Source organism: Capsella rubella, unplaced genomic scaffold (genome assembly GCF_000375325.1).
Source record: "Capsella rubella cultivar Monte Gargano unplaced genomic scaffold, Caprub1_0 scaffold_5, whole genome shotgun sequence".
NCBI classification, from domain to species: domain Eukaryota; kingdom Viridiplantae; phylum Streptophyta; class Magnoliopsida; order Brassicales; family Brassicaceae; genus Capsella; species Capsella rubella.
The window spans coordinates 11,344,220-11,358,144 of NW_006238919.1; the positions used below are offsets into that span (position 1 = coordinate 11,344,220).

Below are 13,925 nucleotides of genomic sequence, written 5' to 3' on the forward strand. Positions count from 1 at the left end.
TAACATTTACCATTCTATGTCAACAAGTGCAACGAAATCTTAATCAAAACTAGGCATAATTGAAGATTAGTAGAACGTATGAGATTAAGAATGAAATCATATACTAACCGATAGTATGGAGGTTTTTTTTATTAAGCGTAGCCGACGTAGTTCAAAGCAGAGAATTTTGAAATGATTAATCTTCAAGTTATATCTTCGTTAAAGAATAATGTCAGATTCAGATATAAACTATAAAATCTAATGTTTTATTCAATAAGAAACTTCAATTGATTATATGTACTTATCTAAAATATATCATGATTAGAATTTCACTGTCTTCTATATCGACGAAATCGAAGTCGTTGTGCGTAAACTTTATAAGTCCCATCTGTTCAGAACAAAGATATAGACAACAATTAAAGACATATTGTAACTATACGATGCTGACAAATATCATATTGAATTAAGACAATAACAGAAAGGAAATTAGAATCCAAAAATCAAAGATGAACCTACTCTAGAACTGAAATCAGAAATAGTTTTCAATCTGTAAAGGAGTACAGATTTAACGATTTAACTACCAATTTCGTTGTTAATTACCTTATGATAAAGAAAGTTCTTCGATTGCCATCCAAGCAGGAATTGTTGTTAAGCAAAAGCTAGATTTCATTCACCTCAAACAAATCGATAGCATATCCGAATTTGGAGATAGAAGACAACATTTATTTTTCTCTTTTTGTTTTTTGTTTTTTTGGACGGCTGTCTTTTCGTTATTCATTTTCTTTTTTTTTTGATAAAAAAATCCACTATTACGTAGCAGATTCAATTAATTCAAATGGGCTGCGACATCTTAACTCGGCCTTGGCCAAACAAATATAGTTTCTGAGCATAAAAGGAATACAAACCCAGTTTCAATTAATAATCGACCAAAGATGGGTTTAATCCAATATAGAATCAATTGCATAAATATGTACCAAATTATTTGATTGTTAAAATAAACTTATTAATTTTAATAAAATTAATTATTTATATAACTGACCAAAATTATATCAATATATTCACATAATCTACTACAAATATAAAATTACACAATTAATTTGGTTTTTAAGAAAAACCCCGCACGTATGTGCGGGTCGGTCACTAGTATCATATTAATCGTGAAGCTAAACCCACATCCAAAAAAAAATTCAATTTGTCGCATTGTTTTTATAAAAATTTCCCAATATTTTCTTAAAGATACTCGTCCAAATACGCTTAGCTGTAGATTTTTAAAATAGATTTTGGTGCGTTAGAGCGATCGCATCAACTTGATTTGTATGTTTAAATTAAATAGATCCGATGGTTAGCAACTAATTAAAATATAGTCAAACCTCACATGACAAAATAATACACACATTACTTCATTCATTTCAAACTTCTGACATAGCCACCACGAGGTCCACGAGTATTCAATTACGATGATAAACTGGTTTTATTTACAACGTTAATTAATATTTGATAAAACTTTGCATCCATACCTAAATATTTACATAAACTGTGTTTAAGATAACATAATTATGTAGATGTAAGAGAAAATACAGAAACTGAAATCACGAGAGGTTCCTCTGTAATTTGGCAGATTATATTGACAAATTGAAATCACGAGAGGTTCCTCTGTAATTTGGGTGGTTATATATGCCAAATATATATGCAAGCAAATATAAGTTATGAAACTATATACGTTTCTGACAATTTAGATTAGAATATTTGACACCTCTTAAGATGTCACATAACAAACACTACATACACATTTTAAAACTTAAAAGTATACTGTATACACATGGACGTAAAAACAAATAACAATGAGAGTTAACGTGCGACATAGTTATGGCTTGTGAAAATGTGATACTCATATAAACTTATAACACTACAAAGACAATTAAGTCTAAGCATTGTAGAAAACTACAAATCATAAACACCAAGAAATGGCATGAGAACAGAGCCAATCCAAAGCTTGCCATCTTTCTCTTCCACTTCACTTATAAACCTTAATCTCTTTCCTTCCTTGTCCTCAAGTACCTCCAAAACTTCTCCTGATTCACTCAGCTTCACGGCTGTAGCATGAGGTCTTCCTCCAGTGAACAGCGAGTGCAGCCGCGGGGGACTGATCGGAAGTCGAAGCACCAAATCTTTAAACCAAGTTTGAGTGAGCGAGAGTTTCGCGAAAAGACCTTTCTTTGAGTGTAAAGCGACCCAGAACTCTCCTTTTGAGTTTCTTCTGATGTTGTCAGGGAAACCCGGAAGCTCAGCAAACACATCTTGGGTTCCTGCGTTTGGACCAGAGAGCCAAAGCCTTAGGATCTTGCAAGTGGTTGTTTCAACTACCAATACAAAAGACCGGTCTTTGCTTAGTGCAACGCCGTTTGCAAATGCGAGGCCTTGTAATAAGACCGTTGCTTTCTTGCTTGATCTGTCATACTTGATAAACCTTCCAGTCTTATCGACGTTCAAAACAGCAGCTAAGAATTGCCTGAACATGACAACACTTTGGAGTTAAATCATGATCACCAAGAGAAAAGGGTAAATCAAGATTCATGCATCAATGTAAAAGGATAAACCAAGATTCAAGCGTCAATGTAAGAAAGAACATATTTTGGTAAACATGGATACAGAACCAACATATAAAATTGGAAAATATTTAAACCAAACTTTTAGGTGGTTAGTTACTACCTTCTGGATACGTTTTAGCTTTTATGTTGAAACAAATAAAGAACATTCATTTTTGATAAGACAATGCAGATAATGAGAAAGATGAAATATTTAGGGTGCTTCTACTTCGTGTTACCTTCTCTGGAATATGGCACTGGTATCTGTGAAGTAAATGACATCATCCTGCTCATCAATGTCCAAATCATTAGTGAAACGAAACGTCTGCCCCTCAGCTTCTGTAACCAAAGGTTTGGCTAAACCACCAGCAGGACCAGCAACAAGAAGACCAAAGTAAGCATCCGCTATGTAAAGATCTCCACTTTTCTTATCGAACCTCAATCCTAATGGCCTTCCACACACATGCTCCAACTCTGGTGCAAATGGGCGAACACACATCTCCCTGATAACCATTTTCACAACAGATGAGTACTAATCTAACAAAGGGCTATAAATGCTGAAACATATACATGTCTCACTCAATCCCAAATCCAATGAAAATTCTCAACATTTCACACAAGATGATAACAATCTGAAAAATCCTGAGCAATCAACCAAATTCTAGGGCTAAATTCAGAATCACTCGATCGAAAAGTTGTAAAATTTTCCATGAAAAACGCACCTATTAGCCGATGTGTAAGCGAAATCAGTCCATCCAAGCGATTCACCGCGCCATTTCAAGACTCTACCGTCGGAGACGCCAACATACGGACCTTCCCCTGATGGATCGAAAGCTATACTCTCCGGACCGGAGGCTCCGGTTAAGTTAACCACTTTGGCCGACGGGAAAACATCACGCGAACCGGCAATTTTAGGCGGTGCGAAGATGCCATAACCGGTTTGAGAAGTCGATACAAGGATTGCGAGGGTTGTCACAACCGCTGATACGAACAGTGTAACGAGCATCGTCGTCATGGTGGAGGTCAGTGAGATTTTTGCACTCTGTTTCGCTACAAATCACTGTTACGAGTGCTTCTTTACTTTTGTTTCTCGGAGAAGTCTAAAAGGTTAGAGAATTATGAGGAACTCCTTGTAGTTATGAATTAATTAGGATTTAGCCTAATTAGTTGTTAATGAATCAATTATCTCCAGCAAAATTGAGCTGGTGAAATACGAAACGACATGTAACTGGACTTTGATGAAGCCCATTTACTCGACCCAATTTATAACAGATAATGTGTTAACTAGCCCATTTAACACGTTTGGAAAGAAATGGCTCGAGATTATTATTATTATTATTTTTTTTTTTTGGTGAGAGCTCGAGATTATTTTTTTACTCATAAGGGGAAAAAAAAGTGCCAAATATTTTTTTTATTATAACAAGTTGATGACTTGATGGTGTGCCGTTATTTCTTAAATTCTGAAAAGTGAAGTTTTTTTTTTAATATTGATAGAATGTAATATACCATAAAGTTACAAAAGATGTTGTTAATTAATTGTTTATGTAATGCGTGATACATCCCTATATTAGTAAAAGAGAAGTACAAAAACTTCATGGGTTGGGTTATTTTAGAAATTTTTTAAAAATTAACCCGATTAACTTAATTGGATACTAACCCAATTAGATCAATTTTAAGACATGGGAATGACCCGGGATCTGAGTTTTCGAAATTGAGTTTTTAATGCTAGATTTCCAATCCACTTAATTTAGGATACTCCATTAGTGATATGGAAAATTATAATAACTGAAAATAGCAAACAATTTCAAAAAACAATTATCATACTAACAATACAATTCCGTAATTACTGAGATCACGAGTGATTGGAAATCTTAATACTACAGTTTAATTTAGTTGGAATTAATTAAATGTTTCTTAAAATCAGAAAATAAAATTTAAATATATTATAAAAACGAATTTAATTATAAAATTTAGGGTGATGTTTATAATTATATTAAATCTTTGTTATTAGATTTTTTTATCTTTTCTAATATGTAAAATGAAAGATTTTAATCAGAATAGAAAAAAATATGATAGAGTTTCCAAGATTCTTCCTTATCTTTATCAATTTGAATTACCTATTAAAATGGAAAAATATATTAACATTAGCATAATTAATGAAAAATTAATTATGGAGCTCATATCATCTATCCCCTTCCCCTATAGTAAAAGATAAATACCACTTTTATATGAGTTGATGGGTCGGGTCAAAATTAGCAATTAATCCGAAATTAAACAATTGGATATTTCAAAATTGGATATTTAACTGAGTATGGATATCGGTCAGATACTTTTCCAGCGGTTTATATTATTTCCATATCTAAATTTCGGATTTCCTAATATTTCTATAACTAATTTAAAATAATAAATGTTTTATTATTCTCTTTTAACTTTTATTTTGCAACGAGTCAGAACATGATACACAGTTACACACCACTTAATTTTTAGGGGTCTTAAAGAACATTATTAAATCAATTTTTAACATTAGTACATACAAAGTCTTATTAACAAAATATACTATTCAAATATTGATTAAATTTAATTAATATTACAAATAAATTTTACTGATAAACTATATTAAGTATCAAACTATATAAATCACAGTAATTGACGGGTTATTTTTTTAAACTCAGAATTAAATAGTAAAGCGAGTAATCAATAATATTTTTACGAATGCAATCCGTTACATATTGGTCATTCAAAACATATATCCCTTATAGACATGTGTGATTCGTCATAATCAACTCCATTTATTTAACACCGCTTCATGCACTAACCATACTTGCTACTGTTTTTGGATAATATTCAATACAAACTTTTTAGAAAAATTAGTTACGGAATTAGCAAATTCATGATATAAAAATGATATATTTGTAAAAAACTATATTTGTAAAAAAACAAATCTTAAAATACATTTGTATCACTTAGTAAATTAAAACATATTAGTAATAGTTCGAAAACTTTCCCCCGCGCTGTAGCGCGGGTCCGATTCTAGTGCATCATGAAAATTGCATACTTTAGCAAGTTAATGGTATAAACAAAGAAACAAATGGTAATATCCATTTTGCTAAATGTGCTTCGGCAGTGGCGGACCTAAGTGGGTGGAGGGTGGGTCAGTTGACCTGGGTAAAATAATGAAATACAATGTTTTTGTATGTATATTACAAGAAGTAATAGCAGCTCTGCTGGTTTCCCCCTTATTTGACACCCCCAAAACACAGTTCGATTCCCTTATATCACAATAATATTAGTTTTATTACCCATTTTAACTATTTAAAATAAATTTGACCTCCCTAAATTTTTATCCTGGGTCCGCCACTGTGCTTCGGTGAAAAGATTATTAAAAGAGGGAGACATTATTGACGTCAAAAAAAGATATGTTATAGCTAACACAATACAAAATACATATTATTCTATGTAGTTAAATTTTATCAACTATGATTAGTTTTTCAATAACAGTTTACTATCTTCATAGACTTCATTTATGTAAAAAAACGAATAATTTCAAATGGTACTTATGAAAATATTGTATGAACACATAAACAAATTTAAGAAGGAAAAAAGATTATACATAAACAAAAAAAAAGAGAAGTACTATGGGAATAAATTAAAAACGATAAATCTACTCCTTTTTCATATCATAATTGTTGTTTCTAAGAAACAAGAGAAATGTCACAACAAAGGGTTTGAAATGAGTTCACTAGCTTTATAATTAAACGAACTTATAGGAACATAATCATACAACCTTTATGTATTTAAATGATACGTAATATGAATTATAAACTCACGCGATCAGTATATTAAAGAATAAATAATAAAAGATATGCTGGCAAATATGGCAAAGGAAAGAAAAGAAGAGAAAAAATAAAGCAAAAGGGATTTGGTATGGCAATAATGTGGCTCTGTGTTCCATCGGAGGGACACTTACCGTATCTTGAATATGGCCTAGTAGCCATTGTAAGGGCATTTCAAGTTTTGAGTTTTATTTCATTATATATTAAATCTTGAAATGGTTGGCACAAATCTCGTAAGCATAAACGAATGAGAGAATCGTTACATTTTTCAAGTTAACGAAGTAAGGTGAGATGAGTATTGTGCACGCTTTTAATTTGTACACCTAAATATACTCATAATTGTTATCCTTAAAGGAACTTTGTTTGCTTAAGTGAAATATGTAAACATTGATTAATCATCTACTAGTATCGAAGCCTTATAGTAATTTAATCGTTTGTATTGTTACCGACGTTGCATCGTCACTTACATTCAAATTTCTACGTTGCATGTTTCTTACGGTAAAGTGTATTATTGTAAACGAAAGATATGCATCAATGTAGTTTTAATCAGTTGGAAGACAGGTTTTGAAAATCTTTTAATTGAACAAGCAAAAGTAGTTTGGATGCTAAAAGCCTAAAATCAATGATCTTAAAATAATAATAAATAATAGTAATAATAACGTTGTTTTAGGCAATTTATTAATGCAACGTACGTACCTAAGATGAGCCATTTTAGAATTCTCTATACGTATTTGATTAGTTAAATATAAAAATGGAACTTATGATCGTACGATATATATAAATGGAAACAATAGCTGGCAACTTCTCTTGCATATATTTGCTTGTAAATTATAAAACTAACATTATTGGGAGTATCCCTAAGATATAAGATATTTTCTTTGAAAAATAAGAATATCTTAGGACGACATTTAAGTAAGAAAGTAAGATATTCTCGATAATTAACTAGCTGAAGTTCTAAATAAAAATATTCACCAATTTTTTTTCTTACATTTTCTTAGTATTGGTCTTAACATATGGATGGTGACAAGATGGGCAGGAAAAAACAGAGCCACAGAGGAAGGGATAATCCGATAGGGAACCTGTTACCTGATATTATGAGAGAAAGGTTATAATAGCTAGTACGCCTCCTCGAATCATAGCCTTTTCCAGAGATGAATGCAAAACATCAATAATGGATCTCTTTTCTTCTATAAATATACCAATAATGGAAATTAAATAGGTGAAAAAGGATAATAAGGATCAAAATTCGATTACTGTTTTCAACTCTCTAAGTAAAAAAACACTGGTGCTCCTTTTTTCTTGGGGGGTAGTGGTGGTTATTACTTATTAATCCAATTAGAGCTCCTTACTGATGTCGTTAAGACCAAACCTACCAGAAACATTATTAAGTCCTATATAAGAGAATCTGAATTCATGGTTTTGTCATAAGTCTCTCTTTGTATTTAAGCTAAACCATCTGAACACGTGTTTCTTATTCATTTTTATATGCATATCTAATATCTATCTTCAGAAAATGATTTTTTTTTTCTATTGTTGCGAGTTGCGACCTAACAAGAAACTATCGGTTTAGTCTTTTCTTTTATTTTATCTGATTTTAAATATTAAAGAATCTTAATGTAGAAATACAAAAGCTGTGTCTGCATTTTTAAGTTGTGTCTGCATGTACACAAAACACCAGCAATAAAATTCACGTTAGCTAGGGAAACGCAAGTGGGCAGATTACAAACCTCATCATGAACTAAAGACTAAATACATCTATCATAATTCTAATTTCTAAACCCTTAACCTAGTGAACCGAATATGAATTTAGAACAATATTTACTACGATAAATCCGATTTATAATATAATATACCTTTCTGTATATTGTTGATTGTTCTCAATAAAGTAAAGAAAAGTAAGAGAAATGATCTTGTATGATTGAAATTATGATCTCAGAAGAGACTGATCTTGGTTTGATTAAAATAATGACTGAAGTTTGGTTCACCGTATTAAGACCGTAAAGCTCATTAAGCTTAAAATAGTAATACTAACGAAACGTAATCGTGTGGTTCATATGTGTTCACAATCACACACCGACGACAATATAATGCGAGTGTATCTCTACATTAATAATCAAATTTTATTTTGTCAAATACAAGACCGATTAATTGGGTACACCCACTCAGTGCACGCCGCGAGTTTGATTCCTAGCTATAATTAAATAGTTGGTTGATTTTTTGACAAAACATATCATATCTTCTTCAAATAATGTTTTCATGTAGTTGACGACAAGAAAAAACTATAATGTTTGGTCGTATAACAATTTGTAAAGCATAAACCTACCTACCATTACAGTAGAACAGTAGCTCTGAATAATATAGATGTTGCGATATCAAATTTGAATCATAAAAAGCAATAATAGTTTCTAAACTCCATATTCAAGTAAATAAATTTCCAAGCTTAATAAGAGAGACAATCGAAATAAATATCCTTTTTGGTCTTATACATACACTATTGAATGGGAAAAAAGTGGAGAACAAAAGAAGCGACCATTAAGGAGAAAAGCCTGAAGACAAGGGAAAGAGAGAGCGAGAGGGGCCATTTTGTGCTATGTGCATGTTTGTAACCCAAAGAGTGCTCTTCCCACTTCACATCACTCTTCTATTTCACTATTTGTTTATTTATTTTTACCTGCTATATTGCCAATATTATTGCTTACAAATGAAAAATGTGTATATTATATTATTATATTATTCAACTTTTTCTACTTACTTCCTTTCTATTTTTGTAAATTCATAATACTTTCTTACCATTCATATTTTATAATATATGAATGTATACATAGTACATAGTATAATTGATAATTTGATATATAAAACTGAATGAAAGAATTTAGTAACCGGGTTGATTTCAATATCAAAGATAAGATTATACCATTGAGCAAGCAACCCCCAAAAATGAATACTAGCTATATAAATACAAAAAGAAAGAAATAATATATACTTACGTACACACGAAGATGGATCACATATATCTTAACGAGGGACCTAAGCCACTCAACTACCTCACTTCGACCCGAAAACTTACTCGGATTACGTTCATTGTATGTGGTCCAAATTCACATGTCACTATGACACACATCCACCAGATACGATATTCTCGATCAGTTCACCTCTCTGCACCTAAAAAAACTAATTATATGTAAATATTACCCAAGGGTTCTATTATCTTGTATACCTAATTATGCTTAAGTTAACATGTAAAATTATTGTGTTTATATGATAGAAATCAAATGTGTCCTAACAAATTTGTATGTTTCCTTAATGTAAAGATCATGAAAATTTAAGTAACAAACTCAAAAACAAACACAAATAATGTGTTCGAAACAATGGAAATGTAACATGGTCTATAAATCATGGAAATGTGAACATGTAGATAATATCCTCCGGCTTTTTAGGTCAGTAAAAGCTATTACATCCTTTTTTTTCCAAGTGAGTATCATTGTTGCTCAGATTAATTTGAACACAGATACTTCGATAATACAGCCGGTCTAAAAGATGACGAGTGTATGTATGTGTGTCAGTGTCTCGTATCGTTTGATATAGGGTCAAAATCTGTGATGATGAAGGTGTTTGTGTTATAGACAAGAATGAGGGAGAGAGAGAGAGAGAGGATCCTCGTAAAAAGAAAAAATAAAAATATGGATGGTTGTGATGAAGAGAGAGAGAGAGAGATGATACTGTAATTAATAGGAAGATCCATTCGACTATTGTGGATTAAAAGCATGTTCCCCCGACATTGTGGATTACAATTAAATAGACTACTCGATCGACCGAGCCATATCTTTTTGGTCAATTCCTTTAATTTCCTTTGATTCCTTTTTTTTTTTTCTTTCTCACTACTTCATCTTCACCAATTCTTTGAATCACTTGAGTGTCTTTACTCTTTCCTGTCTTTTATTTGGTCCATTTTTAGTGTTAATAAAAAAAACACAAACAAAAAATAATCGATGACTTGTGGACTCATCATGTTGAGCGTTACGATTGATTTAGACCACTAGTCATTTTTTTTTTGTGTGGATTAAGAGAAGATTTCTTTTGGCATGTTATTAAAAACTCTACCAATGAAGGTTTTAAAATGCAATGTATCAGCTTGCATGTAACTCTTTAGTTGACTTTGGCGTTCAAAAGTAAAAACCCTAAGATATTGTTATTAAACTCGCTTTGTAAATTGTAATAATCTTTGTTTTGTTTCTTATAAAGTATTTTGTAACATTCAGATTGTAACCATCACTCAAAAATCATTGCTTTAACATCTTCAAAACGAAATTTCTCGAGAGAGATAGAGTCCGAATGGTAACTGCGGTTTTCACCGCGAGAGAAGTGCGGTGCGGTTCAAATAGTAACAAAAATATATAGATATATATGTATATGTAGATATTTTGATACTGTTACAACACTGTTGCGGTGCGGTTTTATAATGCGGTATGGTTACCATTCGGAGCCAGAGAGGTAAATATAAAACGCACTAGGCGTCGAGGCGAATGAGAGAGTGACTTTGACGTGTACGTGGAAGTCGATACGAGACGGATCGTATAAGTAGAGATGAAACATGTTGATTGAATCATCGCTTATTGTATATAATATGAGACGACCATGGCAAACAAATCTTTTGCAAGAGAATCGATTAAAATAATATTGCCATGTCGTTGCGACCACAAACCCAACTGGGTTTTTATTTCACTTTTTTTTGGGTGAATTTTTCTCGTATCTATTTATGTCTATGAATTCAATTGGAGCAAATAAAAACAATTTACAATGATAATTAAACCCCAAAAAAAAAAATAGAAAGGCATCTTTGATGACGTCACCTGTATCTCTCAAGATTTTGGCGGGTCCAGTTTCTTCTGTATTCATTTATTCTGGTGAATTTTTGAGACTTGAAGAGTTTTTGGAAATATCATATTATTAATTATGGACGTTCGAAATACTCTTTCTTTTTTTCTGCACAAAAATAAGATAAAAAATATTATTTTTAAGTTTATATGAATTAGATTTTTTTTAAATAGATAGCACATTCTATGATGTTAATTTTCCTAAAGCTTTATTTGGTAATCGTTTACGTAGAAAAACATGGAGAAAAAATTTGTTCATATGATAAAAAAATAAAGATTCAGTCAAAAAAACCTTATACAAAAGTGGAATTTTCCATTTTTTATAAGCGGAAGAAATTTTGTTTTTTTGGTAATATTTACATAATAAAATCTTCCAACTCCAAAAAAATAAAAATATTTTATTCATATTTTTTTTTTTTGGGTCATCATTTAGATGTTGAAGCGGTTGTGGTGGTAGTAGTATATAAAGCAAAGGCCACCTCTTATCTAATCCTTAAAAATCCTATTGTTTTGCTTATTTTTATATATTTATTTGTAACCTTTTGTCTTCTTTTTTTTTTTTTTTCTTTCTCTTCTTCCCTCTGAGCTGTCTTATACAACAACAATATATTAAGAACTTTGCTTTCTCCACAATTCAAAGCTCAATTAGTTTTACTCATATTTCCCTCTCTCTTTTGTAAAGATTTGGTATTAGAAGAAGAAGAAGAAAGAATAAACATTTCAATCAGATCTTGTTTTTAAGTGCTTTATTTTCTCTTTCTCCTCCTATAAGCAAAGTTATAAAACAAAACTAAACGCATCAAATCCCGGAGAAGAAAAAAAAAGTGATTCTTTCTAGTGAAGAAGGGAAATAAAAAATAAAAAAGTCGAAGACTTTACATCTGGGTTAATCGAGATTAGATCTTCTTGCAATGGGCATGGCAGCAGAATCACAGTTTCACGTATTAGCTGTTGATGATAGTCTATTTGATCGGAAACTTATTGAGAGGTTGCTTCAAAAGTCTTCCTGTCAAGGTAATTAATAATAAGATGTTTTTAAATGACAGCAAAGTCTTAATCTTTGTTTGATGTAATCCAAGAAAGATCTAAGCTTTTTTTTTTTTCTTTTGGTGTTTGTAGTAACTACTGTTGATTCAGGCTCAAAGGCTTTAGAGTTTCTGGGTTTAAGACAAGGTATTGAGAGTAACGACCCAAATGCGCTTTCTACGGCTCCTGTTAATCACCAGGTTCGTTCAATTTTGTTCCTTCTAAAATAAAATTAATCAGTTCAATGGTTATCTTACTATTTTTGTTTTTGAAAGAAATGTAAATTTTGGTTCTGAGTGTTTCTTTATTGTGTTTGATTGTGACTTTTTTGGAACAGGAAGTTGAAGTGAATCTTATAATTACAGATTATTGTATGCCTGGCATGACTGGTTTTGATTTGCTCAAGAAAGTCAAGGTACTTGTTTTTTTTTTTTTTTAATCTTTTGGTTTCTTCCTAATTTAATGTATTCCTATCTGGACAAATTGTTTTAGAGAAACTGATAAAGTTTTCATAATTTTCAATAAAGAAAATGAGAGAAAATGTCAATAGGAGATTTCTTTGGAATATTTTCTCTTGTGATTTTGTTTATTTCCTCTCCTTTTTATGCTAGTTGATGTGTACAATTTATTGATGCTTTGATTTATCCGGGACTTTGTTTTTTATATTGCAGGAATCATCAGCTTTGAAGAACATACCAGTAGTAATAATGTCCTCTGAGAACGTTCCTGCAAGAATCAGCAGGTAAGAACAGTGAAAGACTGAATAGTAGAAGTAGCTTTGGCCGCTTTAGATTGTGTTTTTCTCAGAGGAAAATTCTGATGTTATTGTGTCATAATCTGAACAGATGTTTAGAAGAAGGAGCTTTAGAGTTTTTCGTGAAACCAGTGAGATTGGCTGATCTTAACAAGTTGAAACCTCATATGATGAAAACTAAGTTGAGGAGCCAGAAGATGGAGGAGATTGAGAAACCTTCAAAAGACGAAAATGGATCTGTGGTAGCAGCAGTTGTATCAGAGATTAAAGACTCTACAAAAACCGAAATCGAAATCTTGCCTCTGCAACAAGATCCGCTATTAGTACAACAAGGGGAGCAAATGTTGAGCACTAACAACAAAAGGAAGTCAATGGAAGAGGGGATCTCAACAGATAGAGCGCGTCCCAGATTTGATGGTATCACAACTGCTGTCTGATCTATCGCCATGATGCTTCTTTTTTAGAGTTTTGTAGATTGTCGTAGGAATGCATCTGCTGGTACAATACATGGTTTCAGTAAGGAATGCAGAGAGGGGGGATATGGTGATGATGATGTATGGGGATAATGTTTATATGTATATCAGTAAATCTTACATGGTGAATAACCCAGTTCCCAATTTTGTTTCACTCCAATTTTTTACTTTTGGTACAAAGAATCTCAACTTGACTATCTGAAAACGGTATCAAGGATCTGTAGATGTCATCCTATTTGCCAACTGTAGTTTCAATGCAGTTCACAATATTTCTTTGTTATGTATTGATAGGTGCCTGTCCTAGTGAACAAAAAGGTATAAATCTGGTAAATTCTGGTGTCACGGTTTGTTCCATGTTCTTGTTTCTTACCTAACCTAAAACAGAATTTCAGGACAAGTTG

The 13,925-nt window shown here is 31.8% G+C and overlaps 2 protein-coding genes across 2 annotated transcripts; one reads left to right on the top strand and one right to left on the bottom strand.

The window, feature by feature from the left end:
* Positions 1 to 1,799: 1,799 nt before the first annotated feature.
* Positions 1,800 to 3,642, bottom strand: LOC17885688 (protein STRICTOSIDINE SYNTHASE-LIKE 10). Its single transcript, XM_006291259.2, has 3 exons — positions 3,287 to 3,642; positions 2,804 to 3,067; positions 1,800 to 2,488 (listed from the first exon to the last, which is right to left on the bottom strand). Exons 1-3 carry the CDS (start codon positions 3,577 to 3,579, stop codon positions 1,921 to 1,923), a joined length of 1,125 nt encoding a protein of 374 aa, XP_006291321.1. The 5' UTR covers positions 3,580 to 3,642; the 3' UTR covers positions 1,800 to 1,920.
* Positions 3,643 to 11,823: 8,181 nt separating this feature from the next.
* Positions 11,824 to 13,804, top strand: LOC17885691 (two-component response regulator ARR9). The gene is made up of 5 exons (XM_006291720.2): positions 11,824 to 12,285; positions 12,391 to 12,497; positions 12,635 to 12,712; positions 12,969 to 13,039; positions 13,143 to 13,804. Exons 1-5 carry the CDS (start codon positions 12,183 to 12,185, stop codon positions 13,486 to 13,488), a joined length of 705 nt encoding a protein of 234 aa, XP_006291782.1. The 5' UTR covers positions 11,824 to 12,182; the 3' UTR covers positions 13,489 to 13,804.
* Positions 13,805 to 13,925: the final 121 nt, after the last annotated feature.

What these genes read in the sequence shown, in the direction of transcription:
- LOC17885688 (XM_006291259.2), bottom strand. Translation starts at nt 3,579, where the DNA reads ATGACGACGATGCTCGTTACACTGTTCGTATCAGCGGTTGTGACAACC. An exon ending in GCTTACACATCGGCTAATAG is followed by an intron (nt 3,068 to 3,286) that starts GTGCGTTTTTCA and finishes AATGGTTATCAG; the next exon opens with GGAGATGTGTGTTCGCCCAT. An exon ending in AGTGCCATATTCCAGAGAAG is followed by an intron (nt 2,489 to 2,803) that starts GTAACACGAAGT and finishes TGTCATGTTCAG; the next exon opens with GCAATTCTTAGCTGCTGTTT.
- LOC17885691 (XM_006291720.2), top strand. Translation starts at nt 12,183, where the DNA reads ATGGGCATGGCAGCAGAATCACAGTTTCACGTATTAGCTGTTGATGAT. An exon ending in TCAAAAGTCTTCCTGTCAAG is followed by an intron (nt 12,286 to 12,390) that starts GTAATTAATAAT and finishes TGGTGTTTGTAG; the next exon opens with TAACTACTGTTGATTCAGGC. An exon ending in GTTCCTGCAAGAATCAGCAG is followed by an intron (nt 13,040 to 13,142) that starts GTAAGAACAGTG and finishes TAATCTGAACAG; the next exon opens with ATGTTTAGAAGAAGGAGCTT.